The 19,608-nt window shown below is 29.6% G+C and overlaps 1 protein-coding gene across 3 annotated transcripts in view; it reads left to right on the plus strand.

Annotated features, from left to right (window-relative positions):
* The first annotated feature begins 540 nt into the window (after positions 1 to 540).
* Positions 541 to 19,608, plus strand: part of LOC136089230 (uncharacterized) — a 164,470-nt gene continuing 145,402 nt past the window's right edge. For 2 of the 3 annotated variants that reach the window (XM_065815022.1, XM_065815023.1), the window contains exons 1-2: positions 541 to 849; positions 6,724 to 6,912. In XM_065815022.1, coding sequence (XP_065671094.1) covers positions 843 to 849; positions 6,724 to 6,912 — 196 coding nt within the window. In that variant the 5' untranslated portion in view covers positions 541 to 842. The remainder of the gene's footprint in view (positions 850 to 6,723; positions 6,913 to 19,608) is intronic. The other variant, XM_065815024.1, reaches the window with a different exon arrangement.

Here is a 19,608-nt window from a genome sequence, read left to right on the forward strand (position 1 = left end):
AAAATTCTCCCAACCCCTTCCTTTTATTCGCCTCCCTCATTGTATTAAGGACTCGAGAGTAACTTTATGTGTAATTCAAAAAAAAAAAAAATGACAACGTAGTTTTTTAAAGAAAGTTTATCATTATGATGACGTCTTATAAATTCATGCATCTAATTTATATTGATATATGTTAATGAACATAAATAATAGAACTTTATCTATACTACAATAGATCTTTATTTATACGTTTTAACTGTAATTGGCTGAAAACAAAAACTATAAGAAACACACATACAAAAAAAAAAAGCATCTTGATACATTTCAAATAATATTAAGAATTTTGACATTATTTTAGCGGCTTATTATTAAACAAAAAATTTTTATAAACAAGGTTAGAATTATAAAAGTTGAATATGTTGCAAACGATTTTGCAACTTTTTAAAATTTTTGCGATTAAGATGTTGGTAATATTATAACACCAGTGTCAAAGCACAATGTAATTTGATCTGCACATTAATGAACTAAAAAAGTAGATAAAATTAAAAAATACGGGAGTTCAAAGTATAATCAATGGTATATAAATGAGTTCAAAAAAAAACAACAACAGATAAAAAGTTTGTGATAGTTTCAAGTTTATTTTTTTATTACAAATATCAATACCACAATAAAAAAAAAACTCAATTTTTTGATATTATGTTGTTAAAAACTGCAAAATCATACTCCCACTAATTGGAAGATTTAACTAATGAAGACTAGAGTTATTACTGGGGCGTTTTAAAATTTAAGATTTTTAAAAAAGTGCGTTAAAAGAAGCGCCATTTTGGAGCAACTTCGATTTTATGGTTCTTACTGCTTAAAAAATGTCAAGTAAGAATTCGTTAATATGTTTTAAATTTATATTTTTCTTGATTGTACAATAATGTTTTGAAGAAAATTGATATAAAGTAACAAAAACAACGTAAAATACGAAATATAAAATAAAACATCTAAAATAACACACACACAAACACACATATGCACACATTTATATATATATATATATATATATATATATATATATATATATATATATATATATATATATATATATATATATATCTGTGTGTGTGTGTGTGTGTGTGTGTGTGCGTGTATGTGTGTGTGTGTGTGCGTATTTCAACTTTCGTGATTTTTAAATGCATAACTGTAACTCTGATGTTGATGGCTTATTATAAAAGGATTCATAAATTAAGATAAATTTTTATCTTTAATTAGATACAAAAGGAAAATACTCTTCAAGCAAAATCTGCAAAATGTCTATATAAACAAAATAGTTGACCACTTAATAATAATATAAGTTATTTAATTTCAATATCACAGTCTTCAGCCTTCAAACATGCAGTTCAGTTTTTGCATTTAGAATATTTTAATGACAATTTTGCAATATTGTCTCCTCAACCTTTCACAAATTCTTTATATTATAATCAAGGAAACCTTTCATAACTTCCTCATATCATTTATCAAACTGGTCCATCAGCATAGTTAAGAATGGGAAAATATTTAGTGGTGGAAGAAAGGGTCTACAAATGGCGAATATGAGATGGGGCGGGAAACAATTATAAAAGTAAGGAAACACAAAATTAAAAAAAATATCATAAAATATAGGGTAGGTTAAAAATGTAGGTACTTTTAGGGAGGTGAAAAAAAGCATATTGAAAAATCCGAAGATGGAAGGGAGGATAGGGGGTTAGAGGACCGAAACAAAAATTTTACGTACATTATGGACAACCCCTTGATTTTTTTGCGAAAAGTTTGTATGCTATTTCTTTAAACAACAACATGAAATCCATTCCAAATTTAAAACTTCCTTCAAACAGAGAAAAAAACTACTCGCAGTTTAAGTTGTAAAGATGAATGTCAGTAAACGAGGCCAACGATAAATCCAATCAGCCGGAGCTTATTAGAATGTCATTTACTTGACTTATAACAGGATGGTATTGCCAAAACTATTAGAGTAAAATCTTTGTTTAGAATAAGCAGATTTCCACCAACTGTTAAAAATGAAATAAACTCATATATAAGAGCTTAAGCAAGCAGAATATTTTGTTTATTAAATCCAGGTGTAAAACTTCATATATGGGTTTAGGAGCTTTTCTTAGTGTTATTTTATGATGTAGTCCATAACCATTATGGTAAGTCTTGAATAAGTTGTACCAACTAATATATCCTAATGGACAACCGAAACAGATATTTTCGTTCGTTTTCAAATCTAATAAGTTGCTTCTATAGTATTTGACTAAATTTATAAAAGTTATTATAAAAAAAAAATTCTAAAATTGAAAAAGTAAACGGCTGGTTTTGGTAAATAAATCTTTAACTAAATGTTGAAAAAAAATAAAACATATTTTTTCCATTGAAAAACGCACGAATAAAATTCTCTAAAAATTTCCGGAACCTAAACAAAACAAAGTAAAAGTAATACAGTATAAAGTTTTTAAAATTTTTTAATTAAGAAACCTCTTTTATGGCTTCAACAAGTAAGAGTTAAAAAAACTCTTAGTTTACAAAAACATGTTGGTTAAATTATATAGGGGAACATGGGGCAAGATGGCGAACGTTTTGAAAAGCCTGAGTTATTGTAAAACTATCAGTCATGAAACAGGAATGCTTTGTCAGTGTGTTCATGAGACCATAATAATTCATTGCCTGCATTGATTTTTAATAAGCAAGTTGAAAAATTTGAAATAAAATTTAAAATAATAAGTTCATAAATTTGTTATCTGGTCACGTAACCGGGGCAAAATGACTTATTTTGCAAATTCTGCCTCCAATTTTATAAAAATTTGAAAAATACTTACTACTCTAACTAAAGTAACACAAAATAAACACGCTCCACAAAAAAATATTTCTAAAAAAGTTTCACCTGAAGGCCATCATTCATTTTGAAAAACCGGAAGCAAGGTATATTTTTTTTAGTGCAAAAAGTAAATGCGCATAAAAATGCGTTAATAATATTTTAAAAAACCAATTGGCGTTTTAAAATACAAGATGGAAATATAGTTTAGTTTTCACCCATTTTTAAGTTTTTTTGTTGAGTTGTTTTATGGAAAGTCATCTTGTCCCATTCGCCATCTTAAACCGTGTTACCCTACAGCAAATAATATAGCAACGATACTTATCCTTCAGAAAAAAGACATAAAATGATCAATATTTATCAAATTAATTATTACCAACATTTAAACTTCAAGCATAAGTACCAACAACTTCACTTGTAAAAACTTAAATGAGTAAACTTAATAAGAAGGTAATAAAACTTAATAAAAATAAAAATAACAAAAACATCAAACATTATTAGTACTGCTTAATTTATTGGTATTTGTTTAATGCTATAACAAAGATCTTTTATTTATTTTATTTTTTCATTCTGATTCACTAACAGCAAAACTGTAAGCAACCACTATTGAATTGGGAGTTACTAGAAAAAAAAATAGAGTTATAGAGCAAGGAGACGGTTGACAGAAGACTGAGTATGAGTCAGGAAAACATGAAGGTGGAGAGATTTTCAAAGGGTTGGAGTACGGGGGAAAAAGCGATCGAAAAAAGAGAAGACTTTTTGACAAGACAGGAGTATACAGTTGAGTCATCAGCAAAAAGAGTTCCTTTGGATAAAAGGTTGTCGAAAAGATCATTAATGTTGATAAAAAACAAAACATGACCAAGAATAAAACTTTGAGGTACTCCAGACGTTACTGGAAATAAAAAAGAAATCTGGCCTTTGAGGATGACTTTAATAAACCTGTTAAAAAGAACTTAATTATCTCAAAAACTTTCTCAGATACACCATATGAAGCTAGCTTATTGAGAAGACCAGCATGCCAAACTTTGTCAAGCTTTTCGCAAGCGTTAGATATGTCAAGAATTATAAACCTAACCTCACCGCCTCCATCTAATACACGATAAAATTTTTCAGTCACAGCAGTTAGCAAGTCAGCCGTAGAGCGAGAGGATCATAAACCGTATTGATTGTATGACAGTAAGTTATTTGACTTAAGATGGGATGTGAAAAACTTGTTGATCAAAGGCTCAAAGACCTTGCTAATAACAGAAAGAAGACTGATCGGGCGATAGTTGGAGGGTTCAGAATATTCTCCAGAGTTTTTTTAAAAACACTTTAACTTTTTTTTTTTAGTTATAAGTTTACCGTTTAAAATAATTACAGCTCTCGTATTGGTAAAATATGCACATGGCGGGGGCAAGAATAAGACAAAATAGTCTTATCGCCAAGCTCCCAATAATCCGTAAATAATATAGCTATCAAATCTTGTCATTAAAGATGTTGTCAAATATAAAAAAAAAAAAAAAATTTTTTTAAAAAAGTAAAGATAATAAATTCTAAAATTTATTTTCAAATATAATTGAATACAAAGCAAAAATAAAAAAGAAACAAACGAAAAAAAAAAAAAGATACTCAAAACTAAATATAGAAGTTTTTAATTATTACGATTAAGAATTCCTAATTAGGAAGTATAATGAAAAGAATTTAAAATTTTAAAGAAAATTTTTTAGTTTTTCATAATAAGAAAATAAAAAATAAAAAAAAAGTTTTTAGAAAACTAAATTTTTAAACCTTTGCAAATAAAATGAAAATATACTATACAATATTTTAAAGGCCAACAAATAAATATAGCTCTTGATGAAGTCCTTCATGTTTTGATTAATTAAAATTATTTCTTTTAGTTTTGATTTAAAAATGTTTATGTTTGCAAGCGTTTTGATGTCATTTCCATTTACTATGCTCCATAGTTGGGGGCCTCTAGCTGTGATAGAAAACTTAGTGGTTTCAAAGTGAGTTTTAGCTTGAATATAATTATTGTTTGCATATCTAGTAAGGCATTTGTGCTGTATTTTTTTAAATAGCGTTTTAAAAATATTTGGCATCGTATCGTTATTGATTTTATACATAAAAAACAAATGATGAAATATAATTATTTGGTAAACATTTAAAATTTTTAGATTAATAAATAGTGGTTGTGAATGAGAGAGACGGTCTGCGTTGGATATTTTTATTATGGCATGTTTTTGTTTGTTAAATAGTTTGTTTAGTTTTTTTTTATTGGTGCTGCATCAAGCAATGTTAGCATAATTGAGATAACAATGAATAAAAGAGAAGTAGATATATTTTAAGCAAATTTGATTTAGACAAGGTTTTACCTTATAAAGTATGCTTATATATTTTTAGAAAATTTATTTTCGATTAATTTTAAGTGGTATATCCATGAGATATTTTCGTCATGAAGAACACCTAGAAACTTCATTGAGTGTTCTCTTTTTATAAATTGATTCCTATTGCTAAAATTTGAGAGCTTTGGAGGAATTTCGACCCTTTGATAAAGGCGATGAAAAAAAATATACTTAGTTTTGGTTAAATATAATGAAAATTTATTTGTATTAAACCATTCAGTTACTTTTAACAATTCTTTGTTGACTTTTTAAATAGAGTTTTTATATTACTATGGGAATAAAAAAAGTTGGTATCGTCAGCAAACAAAATAGAGTCTAAAATATTCGAAGTTCTGCTTAAGTCGTTAATGTATATTAAAAACAAAAGCGTTCCTAAAATGGATCCTTGAGGAACTCCACAAGTGATTGTCTTATTGTCAGTTTTACCACCATCATAAGAAACATTTTGCTTACTATTAGACAAGTAGCTTTTAAACCAAACTATATTTGCATTCTTAACTCCGTAATTTACTAGTTTTTTTTAATAAAATATGGTGGTCAACTGTGTCGAAGGCTTTGCTAAGGTCTATAAAAATATCTAATGTATACTCTTTTTTGTCAAAGGCTCGAAAAATATCAATTCATGTCATATTAATTTATTAACTCAATATGAGGACTATATTTAAAAAAACGAACCAATATTATTCATACAAATGAACTAAAAAACAAATATTTAAACAAAATATAGTATAGCATATCGAGCTAAGATATAAAACTCTTTTCTGAAAGTCAATTTAAACTTGTCAAAATTATTAAATTTATTTCAGAAGTTTTTGCAATCTGATGAAAGAGAAAAACGGAAGTGCATTTGAAAGTAAGTTCACGCCTCCTTCCTTACCGTTGTTATAAAACTTGCCCAGAGGTGGTGTTGAACCACGGATCTCTTGCTTCTGAGGCAAGCGCGCTAACCACTGCGCTACGGCTGCTCTAAATTTAACTTGTAATGTTTTTAAAATCAAATTTTTTTTTTATACAATATCTTTTATGACGACTTTTATATTTATTTACGTATATATATATTTAACTTTACATTTATAAACTAGACTTTTTACACGATTCTATTGCCAACATATTATAGCTGAGTTTCGCAATGTTCTGTCGCGGTACTTATCTGTAGCGGCAAGATTAGGTTATCATTTTGCCGTCCATATCTTCTCTGAGTTCCTGTGTACTATTTAGCCTGTTTATTATTTAGTTACTTATAAATAATTTTTTTTAAATCTCATGTAAGATTTATAAGTAAAATTTAGTTGAAATCTATAAACAAATGGCAAAATAAGATTACAAAAATAATAAAGTTGCAAAAAAATGGATATATATAGTGCTAACGTTTTAAATTCCACTGGCGATTAAAAAAAGTTGTTTTAGATTACAATAAATTTTTAATTTTTGATTTTTCATTTCCATATCATTTGTTTTTAAAAAATAGATAGTTTAATTAACGGCTCAAAATTTAAGTTTTGTTTTTGCTTTTTATATTAGCCAGCACTCACAGTATAAACGAAGGAATAACGAAAATACCAAATCAATCTTACTTTAATCATAATAAGGGAAATCAGCCTACACCCAATATTGCTTTCTTTAATGTTTATCAACCTCCCAATGTTATTATAAACATTAATATTAATATGGATACGCCGTCAAATCCACAAACTGAGAATACTATAATAGGTAACATTTTTTGTTAGTTAACACACACATCATTTTTCCTATTAGTATATATATATATATATATATATATATATATATATATATATATATATATATATATATATATATATATATATATATATATATATATATATATATATATATATATATATATATATATATATATATATATATATATGTATATATATATATATATATATATATATATATATATATATATATATATATATATATATATATATATATGTATATATATATATATATATATATATATATATCTATATATATATATATATATATATATATATATATATATATATATATATATATATATATATATATATATATATATATATGTATATATATATATATATATATATATATATATATATATATATATATATATATATATATTTATATATATATATATATTTATATTTATATATATTTATATATATTTATATATATATTTATATATATTTATATATATAGTATATGTTAGGGGTATGACTAAAAAGTAAATTTCATTTCTCGTAAATGGTATAGCGGAAAACTTACTTTTTTCCAAATCAAGAAAAAAAATCCTCCACCTGTGCAAACAAAAGTTTTTCGGAAAAACGCAAACATTGTTGAAAACGCTACTTACTTTTAAGACTTCAAAGTATAGATAAAATTTGCACAAGGTTTTAAAATGTCATTCTTTTTCCCTTTGATGTTATAGGGTTCGGCTAGCAGGGCCGTACCGAAAGGGAAAGGGTGTGTGAAGGTTTGCACCCCCAGCCCCAGATTTACAACATTCTTTAGGTTTCTGTCGGTAAGTTGGTAGATTTAGGACTCTTTCGGTTAGAACTAAAATCTCACACTAAAAAAATAAAATAGATCGTCGGTAAAAACAGATTTTTTTCAGTTGTACCACCCCTTTTCTCCCACGTCTTTGTTTTTCGGTACGGCCCTGTTGGTTATGTTCATTAAAAAATGATTATAGCAATTATACTAAATGCGACGTTTTTATTACACCATGTAATCAATTAGTACAACTAAGTCGATCATTATTAAAAAGTAAAAATCAGTTGGTCAGTTTGGCTCTCCGTACAACGATTGCTTCTTTTTTTGCCAATTATGGCAGAATCTTCCTGCTTCCAATATTTATTGAAAGTTTTTAAGGCTTTTGGATACGGCTGTAATCTTAGTCTCAATCTTGGTCTTGATCACTACGCGTCAAAGGGAGCAATATGAAGGCTAGGAATACAAAAATTGTACGGGAATTCCATCGAGCATTACTCATTGCTGGTAGTTTTTGAAAATTAACATTAGGTAATTCATAATTCTTCTCTTAATATATGAACGCTTGTGACAAGTGGAACAAGAATTTCATGTCATCACGCCACCCTAAATTTATATCTGGTAATTCTGGTCTATCCATTATGAGAAGACCAGCATGTTAAAACTTTGTCAAAAGCTTTAGATTATGTCATTTATGTCAAAAACTAAAACCCTAACCTCACCGCCTCCATCTAAAAAAAAAAAAGTCTTAATACTTTGTGGTAATTTCAGAAATGAACGGGTACAAAATATTTGGAGAATATGTTGGACTCATAAATACTATTTATTTTATTTATTTTGTCATTAAAAAAAGAATAAAATGCCGTTTTATGTAAATAAAGTTTACATAACCGGGGCTAAAAGAAGACAATATTTGCCTTATCACTACGCCCCGACGTGCTTTCATTAACAAGCGTGTACAATCATTAAAATATAAACATAAAGTTGCTTTGTACCATATAAAAAATAAATACAAATTTTACAAGTATGTTAAGATTATTCTAAATCTATTCTAATCTAAAATCAAAAGAAAATCGTAAGGAAAAGATAAAAAAAAAAAAAAAGAATCTTTATAAGAATTTAATTCATTAACATTGTTAAGAAGTTTTTGTTAAATTTTTAATAAATTTTCTATGTATTTTCACAATACCATTTTTGTAGCTCGGATTTTTGTTCGTTGTGTTACTAATTATTTTTTCAAATTTAATTTGGTCATTCATTATTGTTTTTTTTTTTATTACATAAAGACATTCTTTAATGCAGTGGCTGATTTTTAATTTTTATAATTTTCAGTTTTTCTAAGTTTGCCGTTACAAATAGTTACTTTTTTTTTGTAAAATATACAAATGTCAAGAATAAGGCAACTATCGTCTTATTGCCAAGCCCCTAAATAACCGTACATAATAAAGTCATCAAAAACTTGTCATTAAAAATTGATAATTATCTTGGGAATATACCTAAAAAGTTAATATATATGAAGGGTTTATTGTGAAACATTGACAAGCCACAAAAATAAACATTAGAGAAAAATGACTTTTAAGTTTTATTTAAATCTATAAAATCAGTGCTTACCTATTATTCTCTCAAATTTATACATCATAAAAATACTAACGGATATAATATATTGGACAAAAAAAATAAATAAAAATTGCGTATACTATTTATGATTATAAAAATGATATTAACTCATTTTTGAATAAAGTGTGGCTTGTCATTGTTTCTCAATAAGCCCTTCATATAAGTAGCTGAAATATCAAATCTCCTGTTTTAGTATGTTATTTTAGAAAAAGAGAAATATTTTTCTAAAATAACATACTAAAACAGAAGAAATATTGCATAAATAACACAAGTTTTGAATAATTTCATTTTTTTAACATATAAATAAAATGGTTTAATGTAGTTTTTTCTCGTAATCAACAAATCAATAAACAGATAAATTAAATCAATAAACGATAATCTTTTCTCCTAACTAAAACTCTGCTATTTACCAATTTTTCCACAATATAGATACTCTATGCTTTTCCTAAAATATCCTTCAAAACACCGTCATAAATCACCGCAAAAACATATTTACAACTATTATTGGTAAAAACTATTAAAGCTATTAAATCTCTAACGTCATTAAATGTTCTAGAACTTTCCGGAATTACACTTCTCCTTGATCCTTACGGATCATCCAAATAGCAATCAAAGTATTTCGAAGGCATGCGCCGTTCCCGACCACTCTGTCGCAAAAGCATGTCGATTTCTTGGGGTCTATCTTCAGCTTCAACATTTTCCTCGTTCGTCTCATCTTTAACTTGCTTTCCTTGATTTTTAGCGTTCTCTAGACCAGTTTCAGTATTCATCTCTATTTCCACATCAGGGATAATGCAGGACTGAGTATCATTTCGAGGTCTAACGTGTTTCACATGACGCGGAATGCCGTTCACTTCTACGATTTGTTTCGACGCATTCCGAGTTATCGTAGCTGGTTGCCACTTTGTATAACACCTCGCATTTGGTGGTTTCAGCCAGACTTTATCGCCGATTCGAAACCTCTTGTTCGTGACATTTTGCGCAGGAAGATTCTCTTTTCCCAATCCTTTCACACCAATGGTATAACTGTATATTTTGTCCATCGGACTTGCACCATTTTTGTCGGCTGAGACATTGTACTAATATAGTGCTTTCGGTATCGACATTTTCGATCGTTCTGCTATTCTCTTGATCGTACGGTGGTTTCTTTCTACAATTCTATTTCCTTCAGGATAATAAGCGGCTCTAAATCTAATTTGTACTCCCCAACTATCAAGGAAACTCCTTATCTCTTTAGTTTTAAATGTCGGCTCATTGTCAGTCAATATTTCAGACGGTGTTCCACGTTCACAAAAAATAAGATGGAGTATTCGGACTATGGCAAGACTTCCGTATGAGCTTGATAATTGTCGCCTCAACGCGTATTTTGAAGGTCCGCAATCAATTAGACTCAAAAACTTGTCAGTACCATAATGCGTGATGTCCATGGCCAACCTCTCCCAGTTTCCTTCAACATCCAATTTCCCCTTTTCCCACCGTATTGGCGCTGGATCTATTGACTGACATGGTTCGCAACGTTTTATCACATTTCGAACATCGTTTTCAGTAGCAGTAGGTATTGCTTTACGAACAAAGTTTAACGTTCGATTCACTCCGAAATGTCCAGTTCTTTGGTGTATATCGGAAATAGATTCAGCCTTCGTAGCTACGATTCCCATACAACTATTCCGACACTCTGGCACAGTCAGTTTGTTGAGCCATCTGCTGCGAACTCTTGTTAATGCGTCTGCCAAATTATCTTTAGAAGGAATGAGTTTTACCTCAACGCTAACATTGTATTCTTCAATTAGCTGTTGCAACACGCTCAGTCTTCTTCGAATCAGCATTTCACCCGTCGCTTTTGATCTCAACCTTGATTTTCCTGTAAGGGCGTCAGAAACCCAGTGGAATACTGTCACGGAGTCGGTAAAAACAGTCACTTTTTTCAGCTTCCACATCAGAGCCATATTCATTCCACGTATCACAGCGTCCAATTCTGCCATGTTTATATGAATATCAGACGTTTCTTTTCGCAGCCACGTTGCATCCTCCACAGTAGTTTCCCCAACTTGAATAAGAGCACCCATCGCTAAAGACTTGGCATCAATCCACACTTTTCCCTCATCACCACACACAGCCCAATCACCACAAGCAGGCTCGCAACGTTCCACCTCAGCAAATACTTCTTTAAGCACCCACTTAACGTTCTCATCACAAATTTCATCGTCCCAACCATTCGTCAGACTGACAGCTTTCCTCTTCAAAAGACTACAAATCACTCGCAGCCAACCACACACGGGTAAATGTCCTACCAACTGTCCACAGATTGAAAACACAACTCTCCTGGTTAACTTTTGCGAGATAGCATCAACTCGATTCCCTCTGGACCACATCAGTTTGTTACCAACCTTGCGCACACACAATCCTAACACACGAACTCCATCATTACCAATCTGCTCACCTTCTTTACTTTCTAAACCATATTTTAAAAAATGACTCTTGACATAATCAAGACTCACCACACTTTCGTCTACGAAAATGTTGTCAACATAAGCCGACGTTCCACTCTTCACTAATTCGTCTTGATCAATGACGGCACTCACAACGGATTTCATGATCATTGGCGCAACATTCAATCCGAAACCAAGTCGTGTCAAACAATACCTTTTATTTCGAAACACCACTGTTTGGAAGGGCCAAAGAGATTTATCAGTTTTTATTTGAAGATAAGCCTTGCGTAAATCAATAATTGCTGGTTTGTTACCCATTCTTCTCCATTCTCTAAGCTTTTCGACACACACATCTGCATCTCTCGTGTATGTCTCTATGAAATCGTTAGCTTCTCTCCAGTCCAGAACAGGTCGGATTTTGTGGTCTTTGTTTCACTGAATGACAGCCATTAAAGGAATCTGCCCTTTGGGCGGCCCCAATTCATTTTCGTCATACTCTAACAGCCACTTCCGATCAATCCAATCCTGTAGTTCGTTTTCATAGTCTGCTCTAGCGTGTTGTGGAATTCCGTACTGTGCCACTTTATTGCGCAATCGGTCGGGGCTTTCTCCATCTCTCCATTTCCATTTGACTCTCCATTCAACACCATTAAAAACTGCTTCGTGATCTTTCTTTTTTATTTCGATTTTCTTAACTTTGTCCTTGTTCAAAGCCGATGCTCCACAGTAACTCAATCCGAACTTCGCTTTTCCCAAAGGAGAAATGGATACTCCTCCTAGTAATTTAATGGAACTCATTCCGAGCATCATATCAACTCCAAACGGTTGGAAGTCCACTAAAATAACTTCATCACGTGCTTTAATGCCATCAACCTCAAGAATCACGACCGCTGACCCAGTGCACTGATGAACTTTACGTTCAAACGTTACTACCTTTTGAGAGTTTGAGTACCTACATTGACTTTTGGGCAGGAATTTTTTATTGAAAATCGTCTTCGAACATCCTGTGTCCAATAAAGCTGTCGCAACCATACCGTTAACTTTTAAACGAATAACAGATAATGCGCTCATTCCACCGTTGTTCAGGAGCGAGGTAGTGCAGATTCCTCGCTCCTGCAATCGTTTCCCTGCAGCTTCCAGCATTTCGATGCAATGTGTCCTTCCTCACCACATTTAAAACATCTAACAGTCTTCGGTGACAAGTTCTTCGCAAGCAAACAATTCTTTGCAATGTGATTCAAACCTTTGCAGTTGTAACGCGGTTTTTGTAGCATGGCGTCAAGATACAGCGCCAACAGCGTCACTGTCAATCACATTTGCACAGTTCAAAGCAGCTCTCACTCTGGGTAACATTTTATCAATCGGGTCCATTACGGCTCGAAATCTTGATGATAAAACTTCTGGCAAACCCACAACAAACGCCAAACGCACAGACTCCTCTGGTAATTTAGCAAGATAGGCTAATCGTCTTAAATCAGCCAAAAACACGTCGGCTTTTTCTCCGTCACATAATTTTCGTTTTGTAAACAGTTCATATGCAGTATAGGTATCTACAGAAAACGCCGCCAATAACACACGCTCGACTTCCACAACATCTTTTTTATCTTCCGCGGTTAAAGCATCGTACACTGCAGTGTACGATGCTTTAACCGAGCTTTAAGCTGCATAAGCAGCTTCTCTGAGAAGAATCGGAAAAAGTAGTTCAAGCGTTAAGTTCTGAACTTCAGCAATCACGTTCGTTCGTTGAATCCAAACAGCAGCATCCGAAGTGCCATTATAAGTTTCAAACATATCAAATAATCTCATACTTGGTTCCATGCCCGGTTAGCTTGTAGTTTTTTCTCGTAATCAACAAATCAATAAACAGATAAATTAAATCAATAAACGATAATCTTTTCTCCTAACTAAAACTCTGCTATTTACCAATTTTTCCTCAATATATATACTCTATGCTTTTCCTAAAATATCCTTCAAAACACCGTCATAAATCACCGCAAAAACATATTTACAATTATTATTGGTAAAAACTATTAAAGCTATTAAATCTCTAACGTCATTAAATGTTCTAGAACTTTCCGGAATTACATTTAAAAATATATTATCCATGAAAATAAAAATTTAACAAAACACAAGATTTAATTTTAAATTGATTTAAATACAAATATTGCGTGATATTACCACGTCAAAAGCAATGTAAAATGGTTTCACAATTTAAAAATGCGGCGATTCCTTTTTCCACCTTACCGATTAGAATTATTTCATCAACAGCATCTCTAACTAATACTATTATTAATAGTTACGTACAAATGAGGTTTTTTAATGCGTTGTTAAAAACCATATTAAACTTATTTAAAGACTTTATTGTAACCAATAACATCATGATGTCTACGTAAATTTTGAGATGTAATAACAATATAGTTATGAAAAACCAATGATATTGGTTAACAGATATACTTTGGACTATAAAACATACTTAAGTGCCAAACTTAATTATGTTCTTATTTATATCACCTTAGAATGTTTAGAAAAATGTTGAAACAACCACCTTATTTGGTTTGGGTGTAAACTTTATATAATTTTTATATAAACTTTATATATTTTATAAACTTTATATATTTTATAAACTTTATATATTTTATATACTTTATATAAACTTTGGGTGTAAGCTTTATATAAACTTAACCTTTGAATTTTAAAACCTGTCAATTTAAATTTAGTGTAAGAAAATAAACAATAAAAGTTGGGGTGGGGATGCTAAATATTTTAGGGTATTTTTTTTACATCTTTAGGCTCCTGAACCTCGCGACCCTGGGCCTAGTTGCTTGAGGGACAGTAAATGTTGCTTACACTAGCCTGTTGTTCGGTCATTGATACTTCACGCAGATAAAGATATTTACATAAATAGTTCTAAATTTTACATACATATTTAAAATGCCGTAGTTCTTAAAACCAGTGCCGGATAAAGACTTGCAGGGTCTGGGTATACTTTTGAGCATGTTGAATTTTTTCTTATATGTTGAATTTTTTCTTATGTGAGCATGTTGAATTTTTTCTTATGTATAAGTGGCGGGAAAACTTTACAAAAACAAAGCATTCTCCTAAAAATTTCGGAGCTTCTAAATCTGCGGGATATGGGGTTGTAGCTCCCATAATCCACGACTGGTTTAAACTTTCCCTTCTTAATTTTTAAATAAAACTTTTACACAAAAAATCTGTAAAAAACTAACAATTATGCCAATTATGCCTTTCAAATAGTCTACTTTTTCTGAGTCTCCCATGGGTCTCCTATGGATTGCGCCCTATCACTGCTATGTTTCAGCTTGGTTTGAATTCTGGATTTTACTTTTTTGCATTACTGTTTTACAAGATCCTCTCAAATTTATTGTAGAATATAAGTAAATTTACTTACTTAATTTATATAGATTGCTTTTAATTTACTTTACAAATTATATAAAATATAAGCTTATGTAAGTTAAATTTTATTTTATATAATTTATTTTTAATAAAGATTTGTTATTACTTTTAAAATAAATAATTCCTATTAAAAAAAAATATTATTTTATTTGTAAATTTAATTTACATTTGGTAGCATTTTACTTTAATGTAAATTACTTTTATATGTAAGTTATTTTTAATATATTTTTTCTAAAATAAATTACTTTTATAGGTAAATATAAATAACAGTGTGAGGAACTTTTATATTATGTAATGTAATTTTAAAAAGCTATTAACTTTTACATGTAAAAATAAACAGCTTTTCCATGTGACTTACTTTTACATGTAAAAGTAAATACTTTTTTAGCCGGTTCCTAAGATGATATAACCTCTTTTACGGGTAGACTTATGATTTATTCGCAAACTTTTTTGGATAAGGATATTATACAAGTTTGACGGTGTTACTTATTTTAATTTCTTGGTTGTATAGTTAATATTCTTTAATTGTTTTACTGTTATCGACATATTTAAATTGTTATCGACATATTAAGTACAAACACCAAGATATTTAATGAAAGACTAGAAAAAGTTGAACAAAAAGTTAATGATAATTCTAACTAAATAAAGTTATTAGTTAATGATGTAGAAGATGTTAAAGTGAGCTTTCCACGAGGAGCTGTTCCATAAAAAAGTTGCCAGTATCAACGAACGAGAAAACGAAAAATCAAGAAAAGAAACATCCTTTAGTGAAAATATCAAGGAAAAACAAAGAATATCTGAAGATAGATCCAGAAGAAAAAATCTGAGAATTGGTGGGTTGTTGGAAACTAAAACAGAAAGCTGGAATCAAACAGAAGAAAAAATTCAATCGCTTTTTGCAAATAAATTAGGGTTTACTGGAATAGATTTAGAGCGGGCTCATCGAACAGGATTAAAAAGAGATGGACGCTCCAGAACAATTGCTATTAATTTGTTGAGGTATAAGGACAAGATAAAAATTCTGAAAGAATCATATAAGCTTAAAGGAACTAACGTGTATGTGAACAAAGTCTTTTCCCGTGAAACTGTGGATATAAGAAAAAAGTTATTGGCGGAAGTGAAGAAAAGGCGATCCATTGTTTATCTTAGGTATGATAAAGTTATTACTTCAAAAAACTCCTTATTTAAATTTAGTAATAATAAACCAAATCAAAATTAAAAAGTTGTATAAATTTTAAATGAATATTTAAAGGTAACATATATATACATTTTTTTTAAATGGCGGAAAATAATATTTTGAATGTTTTTGATATATCTACTAGAGAAAACACGATACTTTAAACAAATGACTTTGACCCTGACGTGAACTAAAAATAACTTTTCAATAGATACTGTTTATTTTAATATAAGTGATGCCTCAAGTTATTTAAACTCTTTATTGCCCAATTTTTCATTATTAAATTTGAGCATCAGGAGCATGAGTAAAAATTTTGAATCCCTAAAAATAACTTTAAAAAACTTAAACTACAATTTTAGTGTAATCTGTCTAACAGAAACTTGGTTTCAAAATGGTGATGAGTTAAATTCTAATTTTTTTCTACCAGGTTATAATTCAATACACCAACCCAGGAAAAATGGCATTGGCGGGGGCGTATGTATTTTTATTCTTAATTCTTTTACTTTTAGAAAATTAATAAACCTACTAAATTGATTTTTTTAATCAGAAAACCAAAAGTATTTTTATAACTTCTCTTTACCGGCCACCTAATGGTAACTTTGAAGGCCAGACCACCTAATGGTAATTTTGAAGCGTTTGAAAGACACATAAAAAATATATTGCCAAAAGTCATTAAAAAACATATTTACTTAATTGGTGATTTTAACATAGATATTCAAAAAATAAATAATGATTCCTACGCTAAACGGTTTGTAAACACTCTGCTTCAGAACAGTTTAATACCTGTAATTAACAAATCAATGCGCGTAACACGCAATACTTCTTCAATTATTGATAACATTATCACTAACATTACCATGACTTGCCAAATCAAAAGTGGAATATTAAAAACTGATATCAACGATCATTTTCCAAATTTTTTTATAAATTACTTTTTAATTCCTGAATCTAAAAATTTATTCGCAACATATCTAAGACAAATAAACAACCAATCTATTATAAAATTTCGAGAACTATTAACAGAAATTGATTGGAATCTTTTAACTGAGTGCAATGGTGCTAATGATGCATACTACTTATTACGGTTGTTTTCTAAACAATACGAAAGATCCTTTCCAAAAATTAAAAAAACAACTAATTTCAAAAACTTTATTAATCCGTGGATGACAAATGGTCTCAGAAAATCATCCAGAAAAAAACAAAGGTTGTATGAAAACTTTAAAAAAAATAAAACTTATAACAATGAAATTAAATACAAAAAGTATAAAAATTGTTTTGAAAGAATAAAAAAGCAAATAAAAAAAAAAGATTATTCTATTCTCTCAGAACATTCAATTGGAAATAGTAAAAAGACATGGGAAGTAATTAAAGAAGTTACAGGGAAAAAACAATTACAAAAAAACACCGCTATTCCAAATATATTAAAGCTAACTTTGAACAAACAAATATTTGATAAGATGGAAATAGCTGAAAACTTCAAAAAATTTTTTATAAACAAAGGAAAAAAATTCGCAGCAGATGGAACTCCTGGAAATAAAACATTCCAGTCCTATTTAAAAAAAAAAACACTATGTAATGGATGAGTCGCAACTGTCTCTAAATGAACTTCAGGCATCCTTTAATCCGCCTAAAATAAATAAAAATTCCGGGTTTGATGATATTAATGTTAATGTTCTAAAAGCTGTTTTTGATGTTATTAAATTACCTCTTTTGTTTATCTTCAATCTTTCAATAACAACTGGTATTTTTCCTTGTCAATTAAAAATAGCAAGAGTAGTCCTTGTATACAAAAATGGCGACGATTCTATACCATCTAACTACAGAGTCATATCTATCCTTTCTTGTTTTTCAAAGTTTCTTGAGCGTATTATGTATAACAGACTGTATATTTTGAAAAACATAATATCTTATACAGCAAACAGTTTGGTTTCCGAAAAGGGCATTCAACACATTATGTAGTAACTGATTTAGCCAGCCAAAATCTGGATAGGATTGTTAAAAAAAGTTATACTCTCGGCTTGTTCATCGACTTGTCAAAAGCTTTTGACACTGTTGATCATAAAGTTCTCTTGTACAAACTAGAAACATATAAAGTAATTAATAGCAACTTAAAATGGCTGCAAAGTTACCTTAAAAATTGAAAACAAGGAGTATCTTATGATTCAATGTGTACAAAGTTAGACATAATAAGCTGCGGAGTTCCTCAAGGCTCTATTCTTGGACCCTTACTATTTCTGGTTTACCTAAATGATATTTACCTATCTTCAAACATGCCTAATTTTGTTCTTTTTGCTGATGACACTAATCTTTTTTATACCCATTCCAATATAAGAACAATTTTCTTTACAGTAAATCGTGAGGTGGAAAACCTAAATGACTGGTTTAAATCAAACAAACTCTCTTTGAATATTAGTAAAACTAAGTACATTTTATTTCATCATCAATCTAAATCCGATGACTTGCCTCTGCAACTTCCTCAGCTAATAATAAATAACAATATAGTAAACAGAGTTTCATCACTTAAAATTTTAGGAATAATATTTGATGAATATCTCACTTGGAAAAATCATATTACGCTAGTTGAAAACAAAATTTTTAAAACTATAGGCATTATGCATAAAACAAAACACTTACTAAGTAAAAAATGTTTAATAGATTTATATTACTCTTTTATCCATAGCAACATAAGCTATTGTTATATTACTTGGGCAAGTACTTACCGTTCAGCATTACAAAATATTTATATATTAAGCAAAAACAAGCCTGTAGAATTATATGTAATGTGATAAATACGCCCACTCCAAGTCGTTACTCCGGGAAATAAAACTCTTTATGTCTATGAGTTAAACGTGTTCCAAAACTTGTTATTCATGTTTAAATATCAAAATGACATGCTTCCAACATCCTTTAATAAACGATTTCTAAAAATTAATCATAAATACTTAACGAGGTGCTCTATCCATAATTTTAATTTACCTAAGTCAACTCTTAAAACATCTGATTACTCAATTTCATATAGAAGACCTCGTCTGTAGAACATAGTTCCTAATAAAAATATGAAAAGTATAACTTCAATAAATTGTTTTAAAAATATATTTACTTGAATTAACAGACACAAACATATTTTTGTATTTTTAAATGGAAAAAAAAAATCTTGTAATATTTCTTACTGCATGTATTTATTTAATTTTTGCAATTTGTCGTATTCTTTTTATAATTATGTTTTAACTTATTTTATATAACGAGTATTTGTAAATTTATATAATGAGAACTTTG

Source organism: Hydra vulgaris, chromosome 13 (genome assembly GCF_038396675.1).
Source record: "Hydra vulgaris chromosome 13, alternate assembly HydraT2T_AEP".
Classification (NCBI taxonomy): domain Eukaryota; kingdom Metazoa; phylum Cnidaria; class Hydrozoa; order Anthoathecata; family Hydridae; genus Hydra; species Hydra vulgaris.